The 13,104-nt window shown below is 43.0% G+C and overlaps 1 protein-coding gene across 1 annotated transcript in view; it reads right to left on the reverse strand.

Moving 5' to 3' along the window:
• The window catches only part of TTBK1 (tau tubulin kinase 1), a gene marked incomplete at both ends in the record, with an annotated part of 94,192 nt that overhangs the window by 33,829 nt on the left and 47,259 nt on the right, over positions 1–13,104 (reverse strand). The window contains 3 exons of the mRNA XM_084262417.1: positions 740–959; positions 1,927–2,081; positions 12,338–12,463. Of these exons, the coding sequence (XP_084118543.1) occupies positions 740–959; positions 1,927–2,081; positions 12,338–12,463 (501 nt within the window). The remainder of the gene's footprint in view (positions 1–739; positions 960–1,926; positions 2,082–12,337; positions 12,464–13,104) is intronic.

Raw genomic sequence — 13,104 nt, forward strand, 5'->3', positions numbered from 1 at the left:
TTTACTTACAATACCTAAGTTGATCTAATAAATAAACTAACTGGTAGATTCTCATATTTAACATTTACTGTGGAATCTCCATTCAATATGGATGCCTCCAGGAAATTACATAACAAGAAAGGACTGAGAAACAGAGTAGGGATTACATGGAAAACCAACTGATTTATACACTTCATGCAAGCTAAAATGTCTAATATGATCTTGGAATACAGAGATATGAGAATATCACTCCTCAGTTCCTTATAGATTGTGACACCTTTAGAAAGGAAAGTTAAAAAACTGGAAGAGAAAAATTTGGGATGATTAAAGACGTAGAAAAATATGGCTTATGAAGATATCTCTCTCAATTTATTTACCAAAGAGGTTAGAATGAAATAAAATTTTGGTTTATGATTTCCAAATCTGGGATATTTCTGACAGTGTATCAGCTAGGCAAGGACTAAAATTCTATTGCTTGAAGCATCAAGATCCTAAATAATGATACAAAGATTGCACAAAAGATTCACTCGAGCATTATTGGCTCCCAAAATCTCATTTGCACAAAGATCTGAATTAATCCCAATGGCTTTTACTCTGAGAAAAAATTTCTTATAATTTCCGTTTCTACAGGGAAATTCCACAGTGCTTTTTGGGCTGCACTACGCATGATGTACATCAGTGGATCCAGGTGGCTTCTAGGAGTCTATGAATCCACTGCCCTAAATCCAACAGCCGCAGGAGATAAGTAAGTTGTCTTTACTTTGCTGATGCTGATCCTGAGTTTGTTGCGATTCACATCCGTCTCCTCCCAAACTTCAGCCTCGTTGAAAGCGGTGTTTGGAGCCTGACCAAGGCCTTCTGTTGGCCGGCCTGACAGGATGGGAGGAGCATTCTCTTGATCACTCAGATGTTCACCCTGTAGGACATCCTCAGTGTTCTCACGAAGCAAGTCCCCAGGTACCGGAGTGACATTAACCACCCTATGGAAGAGACAAGAAGAAAGGTAAAATCATTAATATTTAAAGAAGGAGGCTTATCACACTGCCCCACAGAAATTCTTTAGCATCTTTTAGGGCATCACCAAGTTGAAAAAAACAGGCAGTCCAGCATTACCCCAGATATGACAACCCAAAAGAGAACAGGAAGACTTCACCTGACATATAATCACAAAGACAGTGGGATGGATCAATGACAGCATCTTTGGCCCCCTGATACGTGGGCTGCAAACTTCTTCATATTTAACTTAGAAGAAACTTCCCCTCTTTGCATGAGCAAATGAGGATTAATAGGCTTTATAGCTTATATATTCCAGAATATTAAGCTTTTATCTTCTAGAATATTGCTAAGGATTATTGTTACCTCTTAACATCAGCCCCCTCAATGGCACTAAGGCAGACCAGCGAACTGAGCCTTATTAACTTCTGTTTGGTCTCCTTTCCATCTCTGAGCCCAGGCTCTGTGTATCTTTGCACCAGCACATGAAACACACTGTAAAGGTCAAGGAGCTGCGTTCGAGGTGTGATCAGCGTTCTGCTGTGTTCAGAATACTGCAGACCTGTGTTTGAGGTGTGACCAGTGTTCTGCTGTGTTCATCTCACCACCAATCACAGACCCACCCCACAGCAAGGCTCTCACAGAAGCTCCAGCCACGTATGCTATATATATATGGCAAAATATACAAGTGCATGGGCTCCATCAGTCCTGACCAAAGGCTGCCAGACATCCCTTACTGTGACTCCAACCCACATGCTCATCCCCAGTTGAAAAATGTATTTCCAAGGGTCTGAAACTGGGTTCAACCAACTTAAGATATACATTTAGATATATCAAGTTAAATTAAGCTGCCATGCAGCTCCAACTTCCCCTGAAATCTTTCAGAAATGAACTTGTTCCTGAGCTTGTTGTTGAGGATGTCCACAGTCTGACTGGTGCAACTGTGATACTCACCCAAACATGGCTGCTGTCTGCCTGGTGTTTTGTTGTGGTGGAGTAGAGGTGCTAGTGGACAACAAGATATCTGTGCCAGCCTTCTCCCAGTCAAAGGCTTCATTTTCAGTGATGCCTCTTTCTTTCATGCTGTTCTCGAAAACGGACATGATTAACTGCAATAAATTTGCAAAAAAACAATTGATGAAAATAGCTGAGGGTGGCTCTCACATAAAATCTGGATAATGAGAACCAAGTGCAGATTGTAAACTCCTTCTTGCCTACAGCCAGGTAGGTAAAGGTACCAAGAAATGAAAGCAAATGTCATAAAATCATACCAGTTGCTTCTCAGGCTGGTTTTGGCTTGGTATCTGAAATTTCTTTAAATCTGCAAAAGAAGTGCATGTAACAGTTTGCCATTGGTTTGATGAAATTTTGCAGTGGGCTGCTGAGTCTAAGGGTTTGACTTAAACTCAGCTTTCCTGTCAATCAGACACATGCAGACATTTGATATGCAGGGTTCAAGGGCTGACAGAAGATGTAAACACAGCAGGAAAACACAGTCCTAGGATGCAGACTAGTTGCAGTGTCTGGCTCAAACCCAACTTGGTCAGGAGTCCTGTGACATGCTGATGTGCAATGTGGCAGGATTGCTCATGCACATTTGGCTGCAGAAGAAAATGAAACTGTAAAAAGGAAAGAATAATTTTCTTTCTAAGAAAGCAGGTACATATGCTCATGCTGACAGAGTTTATCCTTGCTGCTTTATATGAACAGATATTCTTTAGGAGAGAATGAAACTACTGGCAACAGTGATCTGTGCATCACCCAGGGAAACCTGATGTTCTGCTGTCAAAGGGAAATTGGACACTACAGACCAACACAGCTGTATGTGAGGTCCTGCATTTCTAAAAATAAAAATCAGCTAAATACTGCAGAACTGAGAGGATTTAGCCTAAAGTCTACATGGAGAGAGAATATGGTGACAAATACATATGGATTATAGCACAGAATTAGCACTAAGTTATGAATAAAAATTACTGTGAACAACCCCCTGTTTGCTTGCATTTACATTACAGTTGTTTGTCAGCATGATAGAGGTGTAAGGTCTTGCACCTTGGAAAAAACAATCTAGGAGTGCAGCAGATTGGGATCCACCTGGCTGGAGAGCAGCTCTGTGGAAAGGGACCTGAGGGTCCCAGTGGACAAGCTCAACATGAGTCCCCACTATACAAAAAATATGTGGAGAAGCTGGAGAAGGCCCAGAGAAGGGCCACAAAGACAATCAAAGCACTGGGAAGCCTGCTATATAAGGAAAGGCTGAGAGCTGGGTTTGTTCAGCCTTGAGGAAAGGCTTATGGGAAACCTCATCACCGTGTTCCAGTATTTAAAGGTATAAAGAAGATGAAGACTCCCTTTTTACGAGGAGTTGCATGGAAAAGATGAGGGGTAATGGGTGCAAGGAACTTCAGAGACTGGATATGACATGGGAGTGGTAGCAGCTTCTTTGATTTTAAAAGGATTTTATGGTTGTAACAGTTCAATAGGATAGGATTCTGTTTCTGCTTGGTTGCTTCATGGCACGATATCCCCTTTCACCTCTGATGGAAACAGGAGTTGTGCTGCTGTTGGCAGGGGATTTCTTGCTCAAATGTGAGTGTAACTGAGGGGTCATAGTCTTGCTTTTAGAATATGCATTTCTGGTATTTAGTAACTTTAGATAGATATTTTCTTATTAATTTGCCTCATGACTTATTGAACACATAAGCTTTCAGACTACACTTATGGTAAAGTGCACCATTCTCCATGTACTTCTTGCCATTCTGCCTTTGATTTTAAAGATGTCAGTCCTCTTTTTCTTCCAGAGTGTACCGTCCTAGTCTAGTTAGTCTTTATCTGGAAGTGAATCTATCTCTAGCCTCCTTGTCACCCTTTCCTACATTTGTCTAATTTTCAGATATCCTTTTTGAGATGCAGGAATGGAACTACACACAGTGTTTAAGAGTATGCTTCACATAGATTTACATATATAAGGATATTTTCTGTTTACTCTCTAATTATTCTGAAGATTATATTTGCCTTTTGACGACTACTTTGGCAAGGATTACTGACAAATATGTCTTTTAGAAATTACTATCTCCACATACTCAAAGACTCCTTCCAAGAACTCCACACATTTGTAGACAGATGCACTTATAAAAGCCAGTCTGACTTCTGCTCATTAGAATGTCCTCACCCATCTGTCCGTTAATCCCAGACTTTATCACAGTTTCTGATTCTTTGTGATGTACCTGTCAGTGTCAATGACTGGAATCTTCTGAAGCCATTTTAAAAAATGGGACTGCTTCTGCCACCTGCCATTCCTTTGATAATGAAGCAGCCTGAAGTAAGAAGCCGCATGCTAAAATTAGAAGTTCAGCTGTCTTATTCTTAGCATTCCTTCACGCCATCAAGGACCCACTCAGTCAAAACCAGTTTTGTTACTTTCTTCTACAACTTCTTGCATTTGACTTTGCAGGCCATTTGGGATGGTACAGACTTCTCCCTCTAGGGTCTTTTTGCACTGGCTGAAGGATACAAGTGTCCTCAGCTGCCATTATTCTCAAGCTATTCCATGGTCTAGCCACCAACTGAGCTCTGCGTTGCTGATCACAACCCTCTGACACCCAGCAAACCAGACCACTTCCCACCAACCTTGTGGTCCACTTATTCAAACCATCTCTTTCTAATCTGGCTACGAAAACACTAGGAGAGACTGTGTAAAGTCAAGGTAGATAACATTTGCTGCTCTCTCTACAGGCTGGTCAGGTACTCTCTGTCCTGGATAATCCATGTTGGTTCTTCCCAGTCCCCTTCTAATCTTCCATGTACCTGGACATGCTTTCCAAAAACAGTTATTTCCTAACAAGCCCAGCATGTCTCTGCAGCAAGAATATAATGCCCACCATAGCTATGCCTACATACACTACTCCATGAAGAATTGTTGAGTTTGCATGCCGTGGACCTAAGGGAAGACAGAGACTGACTTGTCGTATTTCCTTGGCAGTGGCAGACCTAGACATCTGGTGTCTGGACAGAACACCAAACCAGGGAAACTGATGATGAAGCACATGCATACATGAAGAATGTTACAGGGTTTTTTAAAGAAATATCTTTCTGAGTAACCATTTGATGCATTAGAGGCTAGATGAAGAGAGTTCTGGGAAGGCTGATGAGGGAACACAGGTAGGAGATGACCAAGTAACATCTTCACATAAGACTTCCTTCATGCAAAAAGATATTCCCATTTCTCTCTACAGGTTGAGAATAACATATATGTCTGTCATCCAGGCACTGGGTAAGAAAAGTTATGTAAAGCTAATTGTAACCTAAAAATTAGGCTCAAATCGTGAAGTTACCAGTGCACCCAACAGGTCTACACTACACGCAGACAGGGACCTATGAAAGCAACCTGTTATCACAGTGCCTGTAGTTGGTTTGACTTGGAAAAGAGCTTCCAAGTCATAAGGAAGTCATTGTGGAAGACCAACAGTTTGGACAGGTCTCACTGGCAATTCCTCATATACAAAGGAAATGTTGGCCATTCTGGGACCCTGTGAGGCAACAGGAAAGGCACAAGGCAGTACATTTCATTCAGACTACCTTCACCTCTCTGTACTAGGGTACAGAAAGGCAAGGGAGGCAATGGCTACAGATGCAGATCAGATCCTCTTCCCCACCTACAGGATAAGAGAGATGCATAGTACCCCAGTGAGAAGAAAGGCAGTCTTCCCTTGGAAGGTTATGAGAATCACAGGGGTTGAGCAACTGTGTTGTGCATCACTTCTTTTGTATATGTTTTTACCATTACTAACTTCCTTTTCTGTCATATTAAACTATCTTTATCTCAACCCATGAGTTTTACCTTTTTTTCCTCCAATTGTCTCCACTACCCCACTGGCAAAGCAGGAGAAGGGAAGCTGGGGCAGAGTGAACTCAAGTTGTTTTATTTGCCAGCTGCTTTAAACCACCACAAGATGTTAATGTCCATGAAGACATGTAACTTAATTCCACATTTTGTAGTACTATACTGTATTTTGGTCTGAGGCCTCATAGAAAGAGAGAAGCAGACAACTGGACAGAATATACCCACTAAACTGTCATGATACATCTTTTTTTGGATGCTTTCTCCTGGCCAAGGTTCAGGAATGAATCACAATCAATCCTGAAACAGCAAGTATAAAAAGGTCCCAAAATAAGTTATGGATTGTTTAGATGCTCTGGCCTTGAATTCTTCAGCGTTCATCTAGGAAGATTAAATCTTTCAGCACACACTTCAGGCATGGCAAGTTGTTCTTCCTCAAGTTTCTAATCTGCACTATAACACCACCCCCACCTCCCCGTATTGAAAAATAATAACACCTCTTAAGTGGCAGGGGTCCCCTTTTGATGAGGGAATGCTCCTGAGAGGCATTTGAGAGCCCTACAGGGATACCTGGGGAGAAAACACTAGGCCTGTGATGGAAGATTTCCAATAACTGGGCCAGCATAAGTGCTCTCAGACTGGCACTGGTTCTCTACAGAGAGTCTTTCCCAAATCGTCTGACAAGGTATTGACTGGATCTGAGGAAATGGTCCATGTAGAAAGCTCTTACCTTCCCACCTCTGCTCTAAATGTGTTCAAGCCAGCCATTCCCTTACACAATTACACAATTACAGGTGATACGATCACTTTTTTTTGGGTGAAGTGCAATTCACAGTCCAGCAACTGATGGAATCTAATGGGGTCCCAGGCAAAGGTCCCCCAGCTTCTATAATTTTCCAGAATCAAAGGTCACTCACTATTCCTCTTCCAATATGCAAAGGTGGATCTTTGGTGATAGAAGCCAGCCGCCTCCCCAGCCATATCTGGAGCTATCCCTCTACTAGTTGGACCCAGTGTGCAACTGCAGCAGAAAGGTTTTTCCTGTACCTTTCTCACATCCTGTCTTCACTAAGCTAGGGGAAAGGCATGTATCTTGCTGTCAGAAGAGTCAGAAAACTCAAAAATGTTGCTCTAAAGCCCATATCCTTCTGCTGCAAAAGTGCTAAAAGTTTGATCCTAACTATGTACCAGTACTGGCAATGTTCCATCAAAGGCCTCTGATGTCAGAGGCCATAAGTCCAAGAAATGCAAAAACACATGGTGTAAGATCAATCATGTGACTGCTCTACTCTATTTCATTCTGCCATCGCTTTCCTCACCTATGCCTAGGCAAAGCTTGTGCCATCTATCCATCAGAGAGTAGTGGTCTCGAGTCACATTTAATTTTCAGTTACGGACTCATACTTCTCTCTTCTGACATGATCTCAGGGGCCCAGAACTGTGGTAAAACCAACACTCACCATGAAGTGTACTTAGGAGGATCTAAAATAGCAAGGGAAGGCAGATGACTACTGACAAACAGTTTTTGATGGCTTGGCCTTCAAAATAGATGCTAATAGTTAAGAACTAAACACTTCCCATGGGTCTACACCCACCGTCTAGACCAAACATGGTCCTGGCAACCTTCACCATCATGGAAAGTAGGTCCAGGAAGAACAGGCTCACCATTCCACCAGCTTCCAGCCCCAGCTTAGATCAATGGCTAAGTAAGAGTCAACCTCCTGCAGACACATGATGGTGTAATCTGCTTTTCTTCCCAGGCAGGTGACTATTTGGATGCTGCAAAGCATCAGCTGTAGTACTGAGTGTTAGCAATGTTATTTTCATGTGTTAAGAAGGTTATGGTTTTACCAGTCTGAGCTGTTAGGGGAAAAGACAGTAGCACCATTACTTGAGGCAAACAAGAGAGAATGATGGTGGCTAACAAAGGAAAAAAGAAAAAAAACCAATGCACAATCATATAGGGAGAAAGTTGGGAGTAGGTGAGCTGCACAACTAGGAGACAGGGAAGAGAGAGTTCACACAAAGACAGAAAAAGCCATAGGGGCTTGGGGTGGATGGAGAAAGAGAGAACTGTGGCTCTGAGTGGTGGGAGATGGCTGGTTGTTAGTTTGGTTGTTGTTTAGTTTTGCTGGCTTGGTTTGGTTTTTTAAACAACAATACTAAGAAGGAAGGATGGGGTGTAAAAGAGTCACGGGGGTCACTGAGATGAAGTGTCTGCATTGCCTTCCACCCCTAAAACTTTTCTTGTGACAGTGATGAAACAAGTCTGAAGACTGCAGATGCAGTTGCTTTTTCCTTCATGCAACAATTTAGGTGTGCTGCACAATGGTGGTGAAGGCTACAGGTGTATTTCATTCCTCTTCCTTTCCCACTCTTCACACTAACATATCTGTTTAGGTGGACAATCCCAGATGCTGATGGTGGCAGAGCTGAAGAAAAAGATTGCAAACTTCAGGGCATGGACCACTTGGAGCAAGGACAACAGCAGGAGCCAGTTCCCTACTATCTGTCCCAATTTACAAAGGAGAAAGGGGGGTCTGACCCATTAGGGCTCTTCTTACATTCATGTCTGGTCTCTTTCTAAAGCCAAAAGCATCCTGCAAAGCCAGAGCACATTTATCAAGAGAAGTTAGAGAGATAATACATGAGAATGCAGACAGTAAGTGGGAATGATCTTATTACTGGATGCTCACATGCAGTGATTATTCATCACTCCCCACTTCAAAATGGTAGGGGAGGGAGAGGAAGGATTTTACCAAAACTTCATGCTACTGCAAAAGAAGCCAAAGCTTTACTTGGTGAGCAGGGATGGGAGCAATCAAAACTGCACTGCCACTGGATAAAACAGAGAGAAAGTCTTTGCAACAGAATAGAGCATTGTAAAGGCAGTTTATCACTTCATGGGCTGCACACATCTTGAACAAGCAATGTTGGCAAGTCCGCACCTCACAAAGATATAGTTGGACAAAGTTCAGAAGAGGACACAAACCAAAAGTGTGGAAAGGTTTCCTTCTGGGCTAAAAGCAATTAAGGAGCCTAGGATCCTTCAGCCTGGGCAAGAGAGTAACGCTAGACAGCAGGATGACGATGAGCCAGCAATGTGCCCTTGTGGCTAAGAAGGCCAAAGACATCCTGGGGTGTATTAGGAGGGGTGTGGTTAGTAGGTCAAGAGAGGTCCTTCTCCCCCTCCCCTGATGCGACTGCACCTGGAATATTGTGTCCAATTCTGGACTCCTCAGTTCAAGAAGGACATAGAACTCCTTGATGATTAAGGGAGTGGAGCACCTTGTTTATGAGGAAAGGCTGAGGGAGCTGGGCCTCTTTAGCTTGGAGAAGAGGACACAGAGGGGTGACCTCATTAATGTTTATAAATATGTAAAGGGTGAGAGTCAGGAAGATGGAGCCAGGCTCTTCTCAGCGATGGGCAGCGATAGGACAAAGGGCAACGGGTGCAAACTGGAGCACAGGAGGCTCCATGTGAATAAAAGGAGAAATTTTAAACTGTGAGGGTGACTGAGCACTGGAACAGGCTTCCCAGAGAGGTTGTGGAGTCTCCTTCTCTGTAGGCATTCAAAACCCATCCTGGATGTGTTCCTGTGTGATTTAGTCTGGGTGATCCTGCTCCGACAGGGGGGTTGAACTAGATGATCTTTTGAGGTCTCTTCCAACCCCTAACGTTCTGTGACTCTGTGGAAGAGCAATACCATAGAGGTCTGTAAGATTCTGTATGGCTGAGAAGTGGGAGAAGGGTTGGGAACCAGCATTCACAGTCTGAGATGTGAGGGACGTTAAATAAGTTTGGCAAATTTAGAATGAATGGAAGACAGCAATTCTCACAGCAAGTACTTAAACTGTGAAGCCTCCCTGTCCCATAGTGGATGCTGAAGGTTTATGTGAAATCAGGAGGAGACTGGACAAATTCATGGAAGAGAAACTGAGGGCTATGAAGTACAACTACATTTTTGGTTTAGGAGACTCTTAGCCCTCATGGATCCTCGAACTTGGAGAGTTTTCTGGGGAAATGTCACTGAATGCTCATTGTTTTATAACCTTCCCACAGCCAACACCATGAAAAGATACATGCTACTAGGCAAGACAAATCTTTCCTCCAGCCCAGTGAAGCTGCCCTTTGATGGTAACTTCTCTAAAGAGAACTCAGAGATCAACTAGAGCTGGGTAGCAATATGAAACATCAAACCTCTCCAGCTAGAGGACAGCATTCAGAGTCATAATCCTCACCTGGTGATCAGCACGCATCCTAAACTGCAATATATTAAAGTGCTAAGAAGGGAAATGGTGATCTGTAACTTCAAATTATATTAACATAAGTTTTATTCCATTTTTTTATTTCTAATCTTGTCATTCCAACTTTAAATAAACCATGACTTTATATATTGGCAGCCATACCTCCCCAGTTTCCTTAATTTTCCTGAGGGTCTGGTACTGGTGACACATTCAGATGCCATCTGATATACTTTTTAATCTTTCACAGTAATAAATCCAGATAATCCAATATAAACACATCTCTGGAGTTGAGATGTTTGGCAAATTTGCTGTCTGAAATAGGCCTCCAAATCAAGCTAGAAGAATCAGTGTTTAGTGGCAAGATTCAGGTGCTGGACTTCTGTGGGGAGTTCCCTCTTGGAGGGAGCTGTACCTGCAAGAATCTGAAGGCAAAGAGGCAATTCACAGCTTGAGACAAATTTCCTACTGTGAAAGAGCTGTACTGAAATAATCTGGAAACATCTCTTTCTACTTCCATCTCAAGGATGGCTTTTCAGTACTGTTAGGACACAATTTTAAACTGGAATACAATGTAGGAGGATGTAGGTTCAAAATGAGCTTTGGAGACCTATAATCCAAGCATCTGTTCAAAAACAGGGCTGAATGCAAAGTCAGATCAGGTTCCTCATCCAGTCAACTTCAGAAACCCCCAAGGATGGAAATTCTACAGTTCCATGCTTAATATGCTGGGTTGGGCTGGGATAGAGTTAAGTTTCTTCCCAACAGCCGGTATGGGGCTGTGTTTTGGATTTGTGCTGAAAACTGCACTGGTCACATCAAATTGTTTTCATTCCTGCTGAGCAGTGCTTGTACTGAGCCAAGACCTTTCCTGCCCTTCACACAGCCCTGACAGTGAGCATGCTGGGGGTGTGTGAGGAACTGGGAGGGGACACAGCTGGCACAGCTGATCCCAACTGACCAAAGGGATATCCCATACTATATGATGTCATGCTCAGCCTATAAAGCTGGAGGAAGAAGGAAAGAAGGACCTTCAAAGTGATGGCGTTTGTCTTCTCAAGTAACTGTGAGGTGTGATGGAGCCCTGCTGTCCTGGGGATGGCTGAACACCTGCTGACAGGAAGTGGTGAAGGAATTCCTTGCCTTGCTCTGCTTGCATGTGTGGCTTTTGCTTTACCTATTGAACTGTGTTTATCTCAACCCACAGATTTTCTCGCTTCTACTCTTCTGATTCTCTCCTCCATCTCACTAGGGGGGGGTGAGCAAGTTGGCTGTGTGGGGCTTGGCTGCCAGCTGGAGTTAAACCATGACACTTAAAACTCCTTGCTCTGATTCCTGCACGCCGCCCCGCCCCCCCCCCTCCAGATTTAGTCACAATTTTCCCTGCTGCCTCTGAGAAAAGACTGCCTCTATTCTCCCCACAACAGTCATGAGGCAGTGGAAGACAGCAATCAAATCCTTTCTTTGACTTTTCTTCTCCAGCATCCCTCTGTGCACCTCCATCCCTTTGTAGCCCTTCATCTTAGTGGCAAATGTCAGTTTTCCACTGTACTATCCAGAAAGTATTTATTGGTTGTGGTGGGGTTATTTTTAAAAACTCTTGTGCTTGCACTGATGGAGAAAGTTTGCTGGAACACCCTCTTACAATTTTCCCACTCATGTGATGCACTATCAACAGGAGCAGGCACTCCTCCTGCACATATTAAGACTGTGAAGATCTGCTAATAAAATGTTTTCATTGCTCTGGCTCTAACATACAGAAAGAAAACCTCTATGATAAAAAAGGACACAGAATTAAGTTGTCTTGGTTATACTGTGTTAGTTCAGCTACTATAAATGTTTGCATAGAGCAAACACTGAATGGCAAAAAAATGAGATTAATATTAAAGAAAGTGATAATAATTGCCAAGGGCCACATGAGCCTGGATGAAAACAAAGGGGTTGGTGGGCACTGTTCAGTCGTTGGCTTTTGCAGACTGTAGACTTCAAGCTGTGCTAAAGCTGTCACATTTGGAGTATCTCACAACTTTTGTGTTTTACTGAAAGCCAAGAGTAACTTGTTACTTGGGAAGAGCTTTCTGGTCCGGAGTATTTTGGACAGGGTGGCAGAAGGAGAAGAAAACACTTCTGAGATGTTGAAGAACTGTATAGTCCAACCGTTTTCTCCTGGTCCTAGGAAAGGAATTCCAGAGCCAGACACAAACACGTGTGTGGAAATGTTAGAAAAGCCAAATGCCAACCCAAGGTTCCATGCTTCAGACTGGTAACAAGAAAGGCTCCTACCTGATAGTCTGGCTTGGTGAAGTAGTCTAGGCTTGCAATATGATCCAGAAAAAGGTGGAACTCTGAAGGCATGTGTTTTAGCAGCATTCGGTGTTCATACTTTTCTTTTATCATGCCAACCTGCTCCTGGAAAAAAGAAAGTATTTCAGAGCCAAGAATCTCTTCTTTTGCTTCATATTCACAGTCTTGTCATTCTTGGAATACCATTTAGTCTTATCACTCCTGGAACACAGCCTTTTCTTAGACCCAGTACTGTGTCTACACACTTCTGTTTGGTGTCCCTAGCAAAGTGAGGTTGATCACTGCAGGCAAGGGTCAAAGGTGAATCCTGAGTCAGAAGCACCTTTCAGAAGCTGTCCCTTTAGCAAAGCCTTCTGCACAGGTGACCTATTTCTTTCCATGGATTTTATTCTCTAGCATGAAGACACGAACAATCAGCTTTATTCTGTTTAATTTTCCAGTTGCAATTCCCATTCCACTTGTTTGGCATGGCAAAATCTTATCCTCCTGCCTTTCTAAAGGCTCTGTTTGTCCACTTCTGTTGCTTACTTTGCAAGAACAACGTCAAAGTCCCTTGATCAAATATGATTAACAATGTGCATAAGAAAATGCCTAGCTCCTCCAAATGAGCCAAGCCCCACACCATGCATCAGAACACACAAAAGCAGGTTAGCATCTTGCAGCAAGATCTCATGAAAAGCAGGCTCTGGCTCGACTTCAACACAAAGCCCCACTGAGCTGCAGAGGGAGTAATCAATGTTGTAAAA

This window comes from Gallinula chloropus, assembly GCF_964237585.1.
Source record: "Gallinula chloropus genome assembly, chromosome: 3".
Lineage (NCBI taxonomy): Eukaryota > Metazoa > Chordata > Aves > Gruiformes > Rallidae > Gallinula > Gallinula chloropus.